Source organism: Hemibagrus wyckioides, linkage group LG15 (genome assembly GCF_019097595.1).
Source record: "Hemibagrus wyckioides isolate EC202008001 linkage group LG15, SWU_Hwy_1.0, whole genome shotgun sequence".
In the NCBI taxonomy this organism is placed as follows: Eukaryota; Metazoa; Chordata; class Actinopteri; order Siluriformes; family Bagridae; genus Hemibagrus; species Hemibagrus wyckioides.
In genome coordinates this window covers 16,329,249-16,348,194 of record NC_080724.1, presented here as the reverse complement: position 1 = coordinate 16,348,194, position 18,946 = coordinate 16,329,249, and the positions used below count along the sequence as shown (strand labels likewise).

The 18,946-nt window shown below is 40.1% G+C and overlaps 1 protein-coding gene across 4 annotated transcripts in view; it reads right to left on the bottom strand.

Annotated features, from left to right (window-relative positions):
* Positions 1–1,572: 1,572 nt before the first annotated feature.
* The window catches only part of clstn1 (calsyntenin 1), a 34,547-nt gene continuing 17,173 nt past the window's right edge, over positions 1,573–18,946 (bottom strand). The window contains exons 3-19 of one of the 4 annotated variants that reach the window (XM_058409833.1): positions 16,783–16,812; positions 14,229–14,424; positions 13,641–13,849; positions 13,300–13,449; positions 12,809–12,994; positions 11,452–11,700; positions 10,793–10,914; positions 9,668–9,830; positions 9,249–9,299; positions 8,116–8,273; positions 7,757–7,905; positions 7,361–7,587; positions 6,665–6,835; positions 6,369–6,514; positions 6,061–6,196; positions 5,464–5,648; positions 1,573–4,874 (exon numbers count right to left, since the gene is read on the bottom strand). In XM_058409833.1, the coding sequence (XP_058265816.1) occupies positions 4,680–4,874; positions 5,464–5,648; positions 6,061–6,196; positions 6,369–6,514; positions 6,665–6,835; positions 7,361–7,587; positions 7,757–7,905; positions 8,116–8,273; positions 9,249–9,299; positions 9,668–9,830; positions 10,793–10,914; positions 11,452–11,700; positions 12,809–12,994; positions 13,300–13,449; positions 13,641–13,849; positions 14,229–14,424; positions 16,783–16,812 (2,723 nt within the window). In that variant the 3' untranslated portion in view covers positions 1,573–4,679. The remainder of the gene's footprint in view (positions 4,875–5,463; positions 5,649–6,060; positions 6,197–6,368; positions 6,515–6,664; positions 6,836–7,360; positions 7,588–7,756; positions 7,906–8,115; positions 8,274–9,248; positions 9,300–9,667; positions 9,831–10,792; positions 10,915–11,451; positions 11,701–12,808; positions 12,995–13,299; positions 13,450–13,640; positions 13,850–14,228; positions 14,425–16,782; positions 16,813–18,946) is intronic. The other 3 variants (XM_058409836.1, XM_058409834.1, XM_058409837.1) reach the window with 3 other exon arrangements.

Genomic DNA, 18,946 nt, shown 5'->3' with positions numbered 1-18,946 from the left:
GTATCTTCATTCTGTTTATCCCCCAATGCTTTACTTCACGATTTTAACACTAGGGGGCACAATTGGAATCAGAATGGAGCCTACCTAAGGTATACAGCCTTGATGGGCAAGTATAGTATGTTTTTATTTGACAGAGATTACACAAGAACAGACCGTCTTTCACTGCTGCTATTAAGGGACCGTCGTAAAACTACCTGAACCCCTACATAACAACATAATTGTGTGTGTGAAATATGTAAATACTACTACTACCAGTACTATTACTACTACTAATAATAATGCAGCTATTAACAACTATTTGACTTAATATTCAAATCAGCATACTAACTGTATGAAAATGTCAAAAACTGTGAAATCACATTACAATTTTTTCCTGATTTCATATAAATTTCCATATGGAAATATATAAATGTCAATGGCCTTTTAAAATAACGATACCAAACAGACATTTAAAGATAAGAGAAAAATGTCCCTTACATACTCCAGTGCTGATTTATGGAAAATGTCTAATTGAAATATCAGAATCTATTAGTCAGTGATATTTTGACCTAATGATGTAAATGTGTACTCTCACTCAGTAGGTGTCATACTGTGCCAGGCTATATAAGTGTGTCACTGCCACATGATCACATATTTGCAATTAATTTTCATTAAATAAAGAACTATTCTACACTTTATAAGTAAATCTTGTGTGTTACTGCTAACTGTTACCTTCACAGTAGGACACACTGACACCTGCTATATGCAGAATGACCAGTTAGGTCAAAGCATTCATCTAACATTTGGAAATAAAGGAAATAAACCTTGGGGTCAGGAGCAAAATATCAGACCATTTTAAATTGAAAAGAAACCAGCTAAAGCTCATAGTAGATGTACTTGCCAGTGTTATCATCACACCAGTAGGAGTAATCTCTGTGTGTGTTAAAATTCCAGATCAGCAGCTATAGAAATACTCAAACCAACAATGGTCAAAATAATGGCATCACATTTTCCCTGGTTCTGTTGGTTGAAGTGAACGTTACCCTGAAGGTCATGACCAGTATCTGTATGAACTTCATTTATGAACCCTTGCTATATGATTGACTGATCGGATAGATGTACGGCTCTTCCTAATAAAGTTTATCACGTGTAAATAATCTACAATACAGTCATCCACCTCAAAGTCTACTGAATATTTTTTTGACCTATGGGAAGTCGTCACAGAAGAGCCAGGGTTGCCAGGTATTAAGAAAAAAAAATCTTCCCAATTAGACCTTAAAAACACATACAAAACCCCAGGAGATTCCGCTGCCATAATAAACGTATGGAGTTAATGGGCTCTCAAAAGAGGTAATTAGTTTTTCAGCAGAGAATTGCAGATGTATGGGGCTGTGAATGAGGACTTTATGAAGATTAACATTTATATGATGGTTGAACTCCTCACCTAAGGCCAGACATAAAGCTGACAGTAGTTTCAGTATCTGAAGAAATAAAAATCAACACATATCATTTATGAGATAGATAGAGAGATAGAGAGATAATTTTATGAGGATTTCTTTTTAAGTAAGAAGAAAAGAACAAGGAGCCTGAAACTTAATTCCATCTCATCATCCTTTATTTTGTTCATGAGCAAGCACCAACTTCACCAAAAGTTGCCACTGAATGTAGAAAAGTGAATGAGCATGAAGGCAGCATCCAACATTTCTCAACTTTCCTCACCTTCCGTTTAAAAGCAAAGGAAAAAAAAAAAAGGAATCGAATAGTAGACAATGCCATTTGTAAGGTGTGATTCAGTAGTAGGCCTATAGTTTTCATATGACTTTCTGACACTCCAAAGCCACAGTGCATGAGATCAACACTCCAACTCTCGCAGACATTTCTTTCTTATAGGCTTGACGTGGATGTTTAATTACATGGAGAAGAATGTCAATTTATTCACGAGCAGAGAATGACAAAGAAAAATCATAGTGCTCTGTCTGACGTGTAGAATCATATTTCTGCTGGAAAGACTGACCCTAACAGTCATTCCCCCCCCATCATTTCCATTAATTCACACATGGAATGGTCTGCTTTCATCCAGTGTTTAAACAAATAAACAGAGATAAGTGGTTGTATTATATATATATAAAAGAAAGGGAAAAAAAAATATTCTGGCAGATCGTGACATAATTTGTGCAAGAAATCTGTGCAGAGGGTGGGGTATTTGACCGGTTCTTTGTGATTTTCATGCTGCCTTGTGTCTTGGGTAGGAAATCAGGCAATATACTTCAAAATGAGCTTTCACTATTCACACATTGTTAATTTCATACCCACATACACTGCTTAAAGAATTTCAATTATATACATCTCTTTAGAGGTGGATTTCCTCAAACATGATTTAGTACAATATTTATTCATGATACAATATGGACCTACGTTGGCTACACATCGACATGAACACAGGACACCTATATGCAGAACAATTAAAACAATCATAGCTGATAAAAACTAGCTGTTGACCCCAATTACAACAGAAATCACTTTGCTATAGCTGTACAATCCTAATGTAATTACAAACGATGAACATGGCCACCGGTTAGGATGGTGTGGACGAGGGATGTGTTAGTGATGTTCATGTGCAGTGATGGGCGAAAGGCACTCCCAACTCCACTAAATAAATCGTGGACTGCAGCCCAGGTCCGAGTCCGAGCCTTTTTCGGAGGGGGAACCAGTTACCAGATTGTGATAGGGGAAACGAACAAGGTTTCCAATTAAAAGGAAGATTATCGGACACTCCGAAGCACTCTGAAGCGATCTTTACACCTGTCCTTACCGGCCAGTCATAAAAAACAGAAACTAAACTGGACTCTGACGGCAGTAGTAACATACAGAAACATAAGAAAACTTTTGGATTCTAGCAGATTTAAACAGAAAACAAGGAAAACTACAGTCTAAATAGAGTAACACTTCGTCCTCTCTACGCATTAACCTTCTCCTTAGCTCAAATATTTAACATTCCTTTCCAAAGCTTTTTATCCACAGAACCTGACCTTTTCACAGACGCAGAAAGGCAACAGACCGCTGCTTTTAGAGGAATAAAACGGACGAATGACCTGCAGACGAGCCTGTAGAGTTTACCAGAACACACCTCCACGTACAATAATTCTTAACTGCTTCAATTTAAGCGTCAATGATTACTTCAGAACGCAATTCCTCAAGCATTCGTGTAAACGGATATCCCAATAAAATATTTTCGGAGACTGGAATGACCGAGCAGCGAGTGAACCACACCGAGTAAGTCAAGCAGAATTATACAGCAAAGAATAAATATCCCCAAATAAAAACATTACAGCAAGTGAATGGAGTAAAGGAGGATCAGAGTATTTTCATCCATCAGGGCACTGCACAGATGTCATTACGCCTAAACCATCACCGAACTCCAGAGGCTCCGTTTTATCCAAGTTACATCAGACTGGCTTGATCAGAAGCGGTTATGACAGAGTAGACAACGTTACAGGAAAAATAAAAAGTACCACTACCACTCCAAGATGGCTTAAATGTAGAGTGTCTAAACTGTACAACATACAGTACCATTTAAACATAACGTATAATCATCACCTGAACGTGATTTTTCAGAGGGGTCCAAAGTATAAACCTCTGTCCAATAGAGGACTTCACAGAAATTAAAAACAACAATGCCTCAAGTTGTAGCATTTGCACCTGTGCAAACCTAGATGAGCCAATTTCACACCCGTCCACTCTGTTAAATTAAAAAAAAAAAAAAAAATTAAAAAGAAAGGAAACCATCACCCACCTCCGAAATACGAAACAAAATAAGCAAAAACACAGAAACCTCAGCCTCTGTCATGGGTTTCTCTCTCTAAAGCGCACAAGCACGATGGAAGAGCTTTGCCGAAGTTTTCCCGAAACATGCCAGAGCCTCTGTAACACAAAATACGTATTCTACAGCAGGTACTGCAACGCTTTAGATACTGGACACCATGGTTTTCATCATATTTACAAAATATCAAAAAGCAAGGTTCTTCTACACGCATGACTTTGCAAATTTTCATGCACTATAAAGAGGAGAAACAAACAAGGACCAAGAAGAGCAAGAAGCATTATCAAAAGCAAAAGAGGCAAAAAACGTTTTCTTTTTTTAAAGTTCTGGAGCAAACGAATTCCAAAAATTGTGTGTGCAATATACGTAAAAGGTCATTCTCGGTTTTAAATGACATAACATGTAAAACGAGGGAATACAAGGCTATATTGTTACAGAGCTAAGAAAAAAAAAAATAAGATCTAGGCCAGGTATCCCAGAAATAAAAAATATATATATATATATATAATAATAATAATAATAAAGAAATAAATTAAAAACTTAACTAGCATTCAGCTATTATGTGATAATTATACTACACTGAACATCACCACTAAGCTGACACCAGGGAAGCCTTGGCCAGTGGAAATTAAGCTGATTCCGCAACATCCGTCACCACAGACACTAGATAAATATGTATTTATAGGTATATATATATACATATATGGATTTTGCTTCAAGGACTTTTTACTCATGGCTCTGTAGGTGGGGAATCTGGCAAGGAAAACTGGGACTCCCCACTGGTGGAGAGGTGAGACAGTGAGTGAGTGGGCAAGTGGGTGGAGTGTGTGTTTGTGTGTATGTGTGTATGTTATCTGAATGGTGTGTGTGCTCGGCAGCGTCAGTAGGTCAGAGTGGAGTCATCCCACTCCAGCTGCTGCTGTCGGCTGGTGCCCTGCTGGTCCTCTGGCTCCGCCCCCTCCTCGTCCTCGCTGCTCTCCGACTCCGCGCTGGTGATGTCGTCTTCCTCCTCGCCGTCCTCGCTCTCCTCTTCCTCCTCCTCCTCCTCTTCGCTGCTGTGCTGATCCTCGTAAGTCTTCTCGGGACAGGAAGAGCACAAAGGAAATGATATTTTTTTTTAAAAATGTGATGCATAATGCATGAGCACTTTTCAGTGGGTTCTTTTATGAACACTTGCTGCAGGGTGCACAAGAATTGTGCTGAATGCTGCAGTAGCAGTCAACGGTAACTAGTACAAATCTGCCGGTTCTATTCAATACCGTTTTTCCTCCCTGTCATTCGAGTGATACTTTTGCTTTTGTAAGTGTTGCCACAAACTGTTGCTGCTGCAAGAATACTGAGTGTTTCCATAACAACAGCCTGGCATGAGAGAGAAACACATTCAGGCTTCATGCTGTTCTGGCTAATTAGCTGGAAATGTAAAAGTAGTGACAGCCGATGCTTCAGCTCTCACAGCCAGAGACATCCATAACAGGGGTTCATTAGTATTAATCAGTTTTGTTTTATAAGTTTAAACATTTGCTGTATTCATTCAAGCACATGTTTTTGTATGGCTGTGATTGTCATCTATACATTAACTTGTATATGTTTAAGAAGCAATAAAATACAGTATTATCTTCTCCCAGTACACAGGGTAAATCGGATGCATCTACTTTCCCCTATACCTCCATAGGATTGACTGTGATGGTGAGGGCAGAGTCATCCCAGTCCATCTCGTTCTCTTTGCCGTTCTCCTGGTCTCTCATGGTGCGCTGGTGAGCGGCGCGGATCCTGAACACTCCGAGAATTATCATAAACACCAGGAAGCTTACACACACCACGATGACGATTGTGGCAGCACTGGGGACAACTGTGAGCCAAGAGAGAGCAAGACAGTGCACGGGAAGACATGTTGAGACACATTGTACTTAACGGCTTTCAGTCATCTGTGCCTACTGAGGACATTGGATAAAGAATTTTCACTGTAGAGTTAAAAACAAGTCTGTTATGCCTAATCTGTCATACTGCAGTATGAAAAGAAAGCAAAGACAATCCTTTCCATAACCTTCCCATACAAGCTCACAGCAAAAACAATAAAAAAAAAAACAAAACAAGGAGATTATTCGTTTGAGTTTTGGATTAACTGTAATAAGGGATCATCTATGACCCACATTGAGAGTAATGGAGAAGCCTGTTATCATTCGGAATGCCTGCGTGGAAGAGAAATGTTGAACAGATGGAGAATTGGAGGTAAGCAGGATGCAGGGATGATGGAGCCATACCTGAAGCTTGATGCGTGTTGGCCAGGTTGTGTCCAGACAGGTCCACTGAGGCGTGCTTGACTTGGTTGATGAACTGAGGCTGATACATTGCATTATTAGCATGCTCAACTGGGTTAGCTGTGTGAATCACATTGACCTGAGTAAACACACACACACACACACAGACAGTGTTATAGAGAACATTTTATTCCAATTCAGCTGTTTATAGACACTGTAGGACATTCTGTTAAAACATACCAGAATGATTTTTTTTTTTTTATAATCCAAACAGCCTGAAAAAGCAGTACTGTGTTTTTGGTTAGTCTTACCTCGACCTTGAAGTCATTGCTGATGTACCGGCCATTGAGCTCTGAGCAGACCAGCTTGAACTTCCTATCAAACAGAGCCTCTGGGTGCCAGTTCCTGTAACGGATAAGGTGCAGGACCTGCTCGTAGTTGGCCATGGTGTTTACACCTAAACCCAGACAAAGAACAAATCATCGGCTGGAAAAGTAGCAGTAAAAAAAGCTAAAGAATAATTTATATTGTGATCGTTATTACAATCAGATTTTCGGTATTTAATAGTTTTGTTTTTTTTTTTTTTTTTTTTTTTAGAGAAACACACCAATGATGACCATGCCCATGTTGGAGGAGCTAATCTCCAGGCCTCGCTGCTGAACCTGCGCCAAATCCACCTCCAGACTCTCGTGATTTCCATCCAGATCTTCGCCAACTACACTCACTTCACACGTGTCCAGGTTATGCATGATCTCCTCAGAAACCACGGACTCTTGCACTGCCAAAGACAACTTCATATTAATACAGATCCGATGATGATTTGTCTCTCATTCATAATGTGCTATCTAATTTAATTAAAATAAAAGTATGACATTTTCCTATTTGATATTTTAGATAATTAGGGATATATTGCAAGTCACACAATCAAACATTGCCACTGAAAATAATTAAGAAACGTAAAGGAAAAAAACCAAGCTTAGACTACTGCTGTTCTGCAATCATTCATCTTCAAGTCTCACAGAGAGGCGTCAGTTATTTCCAGTCTTTTTTACTTCAGTGGTTATTACTCTTAGAGTTAATTAGAAATCTCTTGAAAACATTACTTTAATTTGGCTCGTCCTCTAGCACATATTACTTAATGTACGTTCACTTCCTCTCAGCACTGATCTGGCAGATGGCACAGATTTTACATTCTGCCATTCCTCTCTACTAAAAAAAAAAAAAATGAAGAAGCCCTAAAGCATTTCAACCACTCTCACGCTTTCACTCTCTCTTTTATTTTTTGTGGCGTTAGCAAACGTACCCGTGGGCTCATCTTCTCCCTCGACCTCAGCCTCCACCTCACGTGTGATGGTGCTGACGACACGCAGTTCAGGGAACAGCGTCACACCCTCGGTGCTCTCGAATTCTGCCGCTCCGCGTGCAAAGTGATCGATTCCGCTCAGACTGATCTTTGGTTCCTCTGGCTGAAGGACCATCACATAGCCCTCTGCGTCAGGCACAGAGATGCACGTCTCCTCGTTAAAGCACCTGAGCGGGACAGCACAGCGACGCAAAGGAAAATATTAACCCGACCTTGCATTTCATACTAACATGATGTACTTAAGAAAGAAATAAAGTATGAATTCAAATAATAATTAAAAAAAAAAAAGTTTATTAAATGAAGGAGTTAAAAAAGGAAAGATTATAGAATACTGACTTGACGGTGGTGGTGACACGCAGGTGGCGTATTCCTGGTGTGGGGAACTGCCTGGAGTTCAGGTAGGAGATGTGCTGCATGACCTTCTCGAAGCTCTCGATATCATCTCCCTCCAGAGTGAGAGAAGACTGATTGGGGTTAAAGTCCACCTGCAGATAAGTAATGAGCCAGACTCGCTGAATCACCACAGCTAATTCTTAAAAAAATAAAATTTCACTAATTTCACTGACATTTATCTCAAAAAAAAAAAAAACAGATCTCTGGCATTTAGTTTGTGATGTTAAATGAAACCCAGAATCTTGTCTAGTTATTTGTAGCTCTGCGCTACATCAATAACAGACACGTATAAAAGCTCACACCTTCACGGCAGAAGCTACTTCCTCTGGGAGCTGCACATCCAGACCTTCCTTACACGTGTACAGGCAGTCGATCACCTTCTTATTCTCCAGCTTCCCAGAGCGGATCATGAGGCCGGCCAAATTACCCCGGAAGTACTGGCTCATGTGGGCGCTGCCGCCTGGATAAACCAAGGAGATGGAGCGAAGGAATAAATTAATGAGACGAAAGCATGTTGTTTTTTTTTTGCTTTTAATCTCCAGGGACTCAAGCATGCTCTGCATCTTCATATACACAACAAAAATGATTCATGCAAGTTAGTATGGCCGGTCTGCTCTCTGCAGGTCCACAGAGAGAGATGAATAAACAAATACAGGCCTGTAGCCTCATGCAGCTCTGCCCTCGCATATTCATTACTTAATTACTGTCACTCATGAAGATAAAGATATGAAAAATGAATGAAAATGGGCATGATAATGGGTGAAATTAAAGCAAAGGTTAAATATTTACAAACTATTCTTGACATGCATAGCTAGTATGTGCCAAAGGAAGCAGCATTGCTATGATGAATCACATTATTTCGTTATCTTTGGCTCATGCATCCATTACAGGTGCATTTGAAGGAGACTGTGAGCTGAGGTAGGAGCTGTGCTCTGTTATTTGAAACTCTGTATAAATATTCCAATACAGCTTTGTAATATTAGGATCACTCGGCATGATCGCAGAGCTAAGACCTGCTCAAGTGCTTTTGGCACAAGCAACGCTGCAACACACAGCAGGTGATGCTGCGCAACACTGTCGCTATGAGAAATATACAAAACACTCGACATGCAAGCTCTATCTGCTGCCTAGATTTTTAACGCATCTTCTGAGCTGCAGGAAAACGAAAATTCTTGGCTGGTAGATAAATGGAAAGAAGGAAAGAAAGAAAGAAAGAAAAATGAATAGTAGATAAGAGCAGGCAGGATGTGTACCACAACATCTGGTCAGGATCGCTTCATGCCGGAAATGTTATGCAAATAGAAGCTGTGTGTGCATCCAACTCTCACACAGCTCAAGTTCAAGCTATTTTCAGCTGTGCAAGGATTGCATGTATGAGGTGTTAATTCATGAACAAACTCTCATATTCGTGTGATTAGGGAAAGATTTAGGCAACCTGTCAAAGGCTCTGAGCCTGTCTCTGTGTCATTGTCATGTCCTGAGAGGTCTGTGGAGGTAAGACAAGAAGAGTGGGGAAAGACGATGCCTTGCTTTAGTCAGGAAAGGATCAATAGGGATTTTTTTTTTTTTTTTACAAGAGCATGCATTTTGACCACATGTGACTACATTAGTCCATGACTGTTAACATTTTATTCTCCGTTTTATTTATTTATTTTTATTACAAATTGGCAAACAAGAAGCATATTAGTGAGATGGTTTAAGAATGCAACCTGCATCCACCAACTCTCTCATCAATGCTTTATGGCCAATTTTACAACAACAACAAAAAAGAATATGGAAGGGTTTCACCTCTAAATGAGAGGCTGAATTATTTTGACAGTAAGAAAAAAAACATCATAATGCCAGTGATTGTACCTTGCCAGCAGGCGCCAATAGTGAGCTGAGTTTCAATCTTGGAGGCGTGGAGAGGGTAATCCTCTGTGACCAGGAAGGGCTCGAAGGAAGCTCCATCCACAAACAGAGACACTGCAGGGAACTCGATGTTCAGCACATAGTGATGCCATTCTTTATCACAGACCTGCAGGCGAACAGCAGACCAAGTACATCATAAAAAACACAAATGTTTGGAGAATAGAAGATATCCATCCATCTATTTTTTGTACCACTCGTCCTACAGAGTCAGGCGGACCCTGGAGCCTATCACAATAGACTCGAGGCACAAGGCAGGGGACACACACACACACCCATTCGCATGCTACGGACAATTTCAGAGCCAATCCACCTACAATGCATTACTTTGGACTGGGGGAGGAAACCTGAGAACCCGGAGAAAACCCCCTGGGAAAACATGCAAACGCCACATACACAGGGAGGGGCAGGAATCAATCCACCAACACCCAGGAATCAAACCCTTGAGGTGCGAGGCAAACGTGCTAACCACTAGGATCACCAAATAACATACCACAAGATCACAAATCTGTTTTTATTTCATTTTGACCCAAATCTGATCAAATCCTACAAACATGTTACAGAATGCTCTGATGCTCCAGACATTACGATCCATCTTAATATTCTGAAAATTGCTCTCTCCTGAGATCGGAATCCTTCCTAGGTAAAATATTCACTTCTAGAAAGGTTTCTGCATTGATTTAAAAACTGCTAAGCACTGCTCTATGTAAATTTATAAGATTCTGCCTACAAATAATGTTTTGACTTTCTGAACAGTTCCCAGCTCATTAATCTTAAAATACCTTGTAGAAACCTGCTAAATTTCACATTCTGCTTTTCCCTTTCCTTTCGTATTCCTCACTCCTCTAGTATCAGCTGTAATAAATTTGCAGCCGAGTAAATATACTTCCCTCATACATGTAAATTGACAGCGGGTATATATCACATGCTAAGACTTCGCCATTTAAATTAACATGCTGAACAAAGAACGCCATTCATTATTATCTTGTAGAACTTGAACTAAGTATTTACATAAACACACAGGCATGCAGCAAAAATGAACAGCTAGTGAAAGAATCTTTGTTGACTTACTTGGTCGAGTTTCCAGTGGAACTCTGCCGGTTTGTAGTTCTCTGCCTCGCTCGGATCCTGGCGCAGGAGCAGCACCAGACGGCAGTTGTGCACATACAGGGAGTAGTGATGTCTGTTCATCTCTGTGGAAAGACAGCAGCACAGACAACATGCTCATTTGTACACATTTGTGAGTTTCACACGCGAGTAATCACACTTTCTGTGCTATATATTTAGTCAATCGGGATATTAACACGATTTTGGATTATTTGTGAACTTCTGTCCTGTGACAAACAGGATAGAAGACATTCACAACACCAGTCGAATGTCCTGTTTTCTCTTGGGTCACGGCACAGCTGCTTCCAGTACACAAGGACATCCATTTGATGTAATCCCTCTTACATAAGCCCCATGCCAGGTGATAACATTGTCTAGCTTTACTCACACAAGGACAAGGCCTTAATGACCAGAGAGTAAACCTACAGTGGAACCCTCTAAACCTTCTGCTGCCAAATTGTGGGTTAGTGCTGTTAGGGACTTTGTAAATCATCCAGTGTAAATTAATAAAAGGATAAAACAGGGAGCCTAAGTCTCAGAACATCACACAATTCACCCAAGTGCTAAAGTACACAAAGGACAATTACCAGTCTCATCATAACTCTATATTATATTGTTGTTACCCGTCTTATCGGAGTTGCAGAGGATGGTTTCTTTCTCCCGGCCACCGGGTCCGTGCCTCATCCACACTGAGATGGTGAAGGGTTCCTTCAGGCTTGTGCTCACCACACCGTCAGGAACCTTCACAGCCTGAGTGCCATTGAATTCAAAGACCTGGTCGCTGTCATGGCCGTTGTCAGTGGGCAGGCCCGCGGTCCAGTTGGCAGCGCTGCTGGGAGAGGGCAGCAGCTCCACAGTGCCGGAACTGGCACCTAAATGCAGCCAGAACATAGAGATCACCCACAGAGCACAACATCTCACTGAAATTAACACCACAGCTCAAATGTGCATTAAAAAGGCAAGGATAAACATCATGAATATGTTTCTAGACCTATAAAAACGTCAAGCATTATATCATAATGCCTGACACCTAGGCTACTTTTCTTAAGAAACAAGCTTGTTTGTTAATCATTTTGATAAGTTTATTAGTTATTTGGATTCATTCAAAATCTATTAAAAAAAAACAAATTTATTTATTTAAATGTTTTTTGGTGTTTTTCAATGCATTAAATCGATGAATCGACCCTTTTCGGTATCAGTTATGAATCAAAGGTCTCAACTTGATGCACAATATGCATAACATATCGCATAATTATGCTTAAACTATGTTTTATAAGTGCCACCATGTCAAGACATATCTTGATGAGGTTTTCTGTGTTGTATTGTTGCATGTAGCATTTCCATCATAAATGTTCTAGCCAAGTGACCTTGTATGTCACTGTGTGCTTCGATAACACATTTTGTTTTGGAATTTATTATTGAATTTCCCTGATTAGTTCTCGCAGCGCTAGATGAAACAAACACAATGATGTAGAGTTGGTATTTGTGGTTGAAGGCATGTCGAGCTGTGCAATATAATCTCATATATAACCGAATAAGTCTTCACGTGTCTTTTAGATATGCTCATGTTTCTAAAAATGGAATACGTTGCCAAATAATCTTTTTCCACCGGCTTGCCTTGAATAGCATCTGCTGATTAGTAAAAGGTCATGGTGTAGATTTAAAAATATACTACTATAAATTACATATATTCGTTTACTAGTAGAAGTCTATAGGCATATCCTAATTTCAACACAATATTACTTAATGGCCTTTTAATTTTGGAAACTAGTCCACTGAAGTGTGTGGTCATGAGTGAGTTAGATCACAGTCTTCAGGATCTTGAGATTATTGAGCGAGTTGACTGACATGTTGGCAGTGATGTGAAAGCATAAGTGTATTCTCAAGCGTACATCATGCCTATTTTTATTATAACAGTCTAAACACGGGTGAAATAAAATGGCGTGACTCACACAGCATTAAGAAATTGCTGTGACTCACCACACAGACGGTGCAGGGATTTCTCAGAGTAAGTGTCTCGGTCGCACCCCTTGCCGATGTGGTTGGTCTCCAGCTCGATGCTGGCCTGGATGGAGGTGATTGGCTCCTCACAGGTTTCCAAACGAATGCTAGGGAATAGGGCCAGACTTCCTGTGCCGGGCTCGTACTCAATTCTCTTATTAAAGCCTTAGGGACAGGACACAGTACAAGGTATGTTAAATTCCTTGGAAAATACAGCCTCTCTTATTTTTAGGAAAAATAAAAAATGCCAGATTGATTAAGGTATTAATTATGAGTAGGGAGAGAGTTACAAGTCAGCGTTCCTTCTACAATACAAAGCCCTACCAATGTGTCATGTAGCAAACATTCAACACTAATTAAGCAGACTGTCACAAGCACTAATTAATTCTTAGGATTTGCCAATCAGTCTAGAGTAAGCAGTTTAGAGTACGGCTTAAATTCTACGGACAAGACAGAGAGTACTTTAATACCTTGCCAGCTGGGTTTGCAGGTCGGTTTGACGTTGATTTTGACGAGGACGTCCTCTGAGGCACGGTTCTTCCCACAGTCGAAGGCGGTCACGGTCAACTTGTAGGCACGCTCCTTACTGTAGTTCAGCTTTTCAGTGTTCTTGATGTTGCCTGTGTTAACATTGAAAACTTTTAACAATGTGCCCCGAAAAAAACGTCTAAAAGCTGTTGACGTAAATTAGCCCAGGTTCACCTTCATCAAAAGGAATAATAACAATGCATTTCAGCTCAGGGCAATTCGGTGCTCTAAAAATAAGCCGAGCTATTTTGGCCACGCACATCCCGCACCTCCCTTATCTTACCGTCCTTGTCAATGGTGAAGGGCACATCAGGGGTGACGATCTCATAGCTGCAAATCTGACTGAACTGGAAGGAACAGTCAGCATCCACTGCCTCCACCTTCAGGATGCTGTCGTAGGCTTTGCCCTCGATGACTGTAGCCTTGTATGACTTCTCTTTGAACACGGGTGAGTACTCATTCATGTCATTTACTTGGATATGGACAGTTGCCCTGCAGGAGAACAAAGAGTCAGTGCCAACTGGACTGCTTCCAGGAGGAAGTAGGGCCACTAATGACGCAGGTTTTATTGATAGATGATTGATAACCGATTGAGGCTGAGCGAGGAGGCAGTGCTGAGTCACCAGTAGTATTATTGTACACATTTAATTGCCTGTTTAAAAGCAAATAAGTCTCAAAACAATGATATACAGACAGATAGAGAAAAGTACTGAGGTACATGTGCATCAGTAAATGTATATATAATTTCCAATTGGGCATTTCCCAACATTTCGCCAGAGTGACATCTAACAGATTTTCGTGCACCATCGCAAGTAATATATCAGAAAGTGAACTGAGGTGATGTTGGCTAAACATCACTTCAGATACTTACTTGTGAGATTTCTTCATGTTGGCTCCGTCGGGTCCCTCTCCGCAGTCGTAGGCCTGGATGGTGAACGTGTGCTCTTTCTGAAGCTCACAGTCCAGCTTGTCCTTGGCCCGGATCACTCCTTCGCCTGTGGACTTGTCCAACATCACCGCCTCGAACGGAACATTCTGGCCATGAATACGGAAGCCGCAAATCTCCCCTGGACACGTGGAGAAAAGGGCGAAACACAATAGCTCAGTCCAGACCTCCATTGAGAAAAAACTCAAACTGCTGTACACTATATATATTAAAAAAAAAAGAAAAGAAAAAAAGAAATGAATAAACCCATGGCAAAAACAAATAGCACACCACACTAAAATAAGAACAGCCAAAGTTGTTTTGGCAGCCAAAGGGGTTGGTACTTTGGGGTCTGTGGAGGAAGCCAGAAGCGCTGTAGAATGGGTGAGTATTTAGGAGGGGAGGAGGGAGGAGGGTTGGGGGAGTTAAAAGGGTGAGGCTGAGTGTCTCGTCCAAGCCACTTGGTCACATTGCATCCAGTCATGCAGAAAGAAACCCAGAATGTCGACAGGCATTCCACAGGAACACTTGTTATAAAAGAAAAAAGGACAGAAAGAAAATGCAACAAAACAGTAAACCGTTGTGTGTTGGCCATTTTATCCCTACCGCATTCATATGTATAACAATAACCCCGCTTGCTGGTTTTAGTAAGAACAAACGGAAAAGAAAACAAAGTTAAACAGTTAGAATAACAGTTGATATCCTGATGACGAGGTATAACATAAAAGTCCAGCTCCGTTTCAGAGATACCAGTTCAAGACCTTAAAATAAAAATAATAAATAAATAAATAAATAAATCACACAAATAAAGAACAAAAGCAAAACAAAAAACCCAGATTTCAACCAAAAAAAAAAACGTTTCTTAGAGATTATTAAAGGAGTTTCTTGAATTATGACTTATAATGTGAAAGAAGTCTTCCTGTGCAATGTTGTCTCTCTCACAGCTTTTAAAAACTAAAAACAGAAAAACATGATAAAAGTGAAAAGAATTGGTGAAACTAAAACCACTGGATGAGAGCAGGGTTTAGAAATATTGACTTGCGTGACATCCACATCAAACAGCAGCGAATAACATTTTAGATCAATTTGGGAGTAAGGTGTATATGCATATATACTATTTTACTGAAAGGTACTACTTTTAAACAAAATATGGTGTGTATGTCTAGGGCTGGGCGTTTCAAAGTTTTTAATTCCGATACTCTGGATTCAATACTGAGACCAAATTGAGACAATTGTGTGTTAGATCGGATCACACGGACCAGCCTTCGCTCCCCACGTGCATCAATGAGCCTTGGTCGTCCATGACCCTGTCGCCGGTTCACCACTGTTCCTTCCTTGGAGCACTTTTGATAGATACTGACCACGCAGACCGGGAACACCCCACAAGAGCTGCAGTTTTGGAGATGCTCTGATCCAGTCGTCTAGCCATCACAATTTGGCTTGCCCATTTTTCCTGCTTGTAACACATCAACTTTGAGGACAAAATGTTCACTTGGTGCCTAATATATCCCACCCACTAACAGGTGCCATGATGAGGAGATCATCAGTGTTATTCACTTCACCTCTCACTGCTCATAATGTTATACCTGATCAGTGTATGGTTCTATGAAAGAATTTTAACATCCATGGAACATTTGCACAAATCTCTTTAATGGATCTCTATAAAGACTACGGCTATAGACTTCTTTAAACTTTAAAAATGTCCTTTATGGCACTAAGAAAAACAGGGTTCTTTTAAGAACCATTTAATGAAAGGTACACTGGGGAACCAAAAATGGTTCTTCTATGGAATCATTATGAAAAACCCTTTTCGCTTTTTCCTGGCACCTTTATTATGTGCAGTGAGCGCCTTTTAATGAAACCCTTGGAGAACAAAGCACTATGAATAAACATGGTTCATGGTGGCGGTGAATGATGGCCAACTAGATAGCTAATCAATACTAATTTCGGTCCAAATCCCAACATTATTACACACTGAAAATCCTAATAGGAGCTAACTTTCTCTTAAGTCAGTAAAGCTGATCATTAAACTCTATTCCATTTCCTCAGTAGAGATATTCGATACCCAGCCCTTAGTACATCACACAAAATACCTTTAGAAACAGGTCTAGCAAACATCTATACGTTTTCCAGATATGAATTGGAGATGTTCTGTCGAATTGCGAATTTGCGTGTGCTTCATATTAACACCATTATGAGCTGAAGTACAGCTTCGATGTGTGAGCTCCAGTGGATGCCTCATGCATTGATATTTCTACAGTCGGTGAACCCCAAAGAAAATTTTCATCCAGTTCATATACCAAATTATTTGAGGGTGAGGGGGGAAAAAAAAAATTAAACCAAACCATTAAAGAGAAGTGGCATTATAGAGGCATGACAGGCGTTTCTGTGTGAAGTGCAGATGCTTTTTTTTTTTATTGGCGTTAGTGGGTTAATAAAACAATAGACTACAAAATGAAAACAAATAATATAAAAGGCAGGAGAAAGAGCCTCTCATCACCTTCTTTGGTGAAGGTCACTTCAAAACTTTCTACAAGAAGGAAGAGAAGATAAAGCTGAGTCAGTCAGAGAAAGGAAGAGATGCCAGAAGAAGATTACAGAGAAAGAAGGGCAGGAATATACATTTTGTGAGCTTTTAGTTCTTGCAAGATGTAGATTTAGAAGTTATTTCATGCCCTGATATATAAATATATTTACAAATTTACAGAGAAAAGAAAAAAAAAGAGCAGGCAACAGTGTAAAGTAAAATTAGATTTAAAGATGAATTTTCTATCCAAAGAACAAGTTACACTGGAGCAGCTTTGCACCTCTTCAGCCACACTAATACATGTAAAAGACAGATATGATTAAAAATAAATAAATAAATAAATAAATAAATTAGACTACCAAGAGCCACCTCTCTATGGACCGTCATTGTTTATTTGACTCGCTCTGGGGTGGCACAGAGAATGACTCTATAAAGTTAATAAGAACTTGCTGTGGATGAATCATGGGCAATATTGGAAACCGACAGAGCTTTGGCTGTGATATTGCTCCATAGAGCATCACGGTCATCTGCCTGGCTAGTATTTAAACACAGACAAATAAAAGGACATTTTTTTCTACTTGACCCATTAAGAAGGAAGGTCACGGCAAATTTTAATATTCTGATCACCTTCATCCTGGGGTGAACCGTGTATTGTGGGCGTGGTCTCTTCCAGGATGACTCCACCCTCTTTCACAGGGGCTTGAGAGTGTCTGATGAGGATAATACTAAAAAGTCGTTTTCTATGATTTTTACAGTCATTAGATCTCAACCCAACTGAACACCTATGCAAGAGGGAAAGTGATAGCTTAGTGATTAAGATGTTGGACTACTAATCGGAAGGCTGCGAGTTCGAATCCCAGGTTCACCAAGCTGCCACCGCTCGACCCTCAATAGCTCAGTTGTAGGAAAATGAGATAAGAATGTAAGTCGCTCTGGATGAAGGCATCTGCCAGAAAAGTAAACGTAAGATTTTGGAGTGATCTACGTACAAGATCTTCTGGAAGAACAGTGATCATCAATTCCAGAGAGTATATTATGTTGGAGTTGGAATGAATCCCAAGGGAACATGCGCATTGAATATTCTTAATCAAAAGGTATATTTTTATTGTCTTTTTTTAATGCCATGTCAGCATCAATGGCTATTTTTATGGCAAGATCAACAGGACATTCTGTTCGAACAGGACAGGTAAACTCTTACAGTGCTGCAACAATAAAATCCTACAACTATTCAACAGTGTCAACAACGACAGCTATGTAAAGATCCTTGACTTTAATATTCAATACGAATTCAAGGATGCTTCCTGGCCGGACATCATAATGTAAATAAAACCAAACCAATTGGTAATTGAAGCGTTGATTAGTTTGGAATAAATGAAATGGTAAGATTCATTCATCAGAAAGATATTTGGCTGTTATTTATGTGAGATTCATGCATTATAATGACTGGGTCTAAGTCTCATTGCCTAAACAAACATATCTGCTAGTGATGCCTCCACCAGACATCCATGCATTTTCCTCTTTTTTTTGTTCAATTACAGTTCAGATGGACTGTCCATCTGTAAAATCCCATTGAGGCTTACATCACAACACTACACTCAAGAGAATCAGCAATTCTTGTGGCACGGTACTTAAAGACGACTACAGCAGCTAGATTGTTAGAAGCCTGAGATAACTCGGAGGCCTGGCATTTGCAGAGCTTGGAAGGAAAACAGAGCATTCTGTGCTTAAAGAGCTTTGAAATGGGGCCAAAGTAAATCTCAGCAGTGATTAGAAGAGGCGTACGCTAAAGCTAGCATGGTGCATCGTTTTTCTCTGTACCTCACGAATGCACAAGGCGAGATACCTCAGAAGCAAATGGAAGGAAGAAAAGCTAGCGGTCAATGACAAAAAAAAAAAAAAAAAGTACCACGGATGTGTGTCATAACATTTTGGAAAACATAAGGCGATGATTAACCATCAGAGAACTTAGCAAAGATTGGTCGTGTATTGCAGCTGCCTCTATTGTTTTGAGGAAAATAATCTCTTTAACCTGTGAGCAAGAAGCTATTGAGCGCATTTGGAAAACTAATAACCGGCAAGCTACAGCTGCTCTTGATGATTAGGGTTCGAAATTGCAGGTCTGATGCAATAACAACGA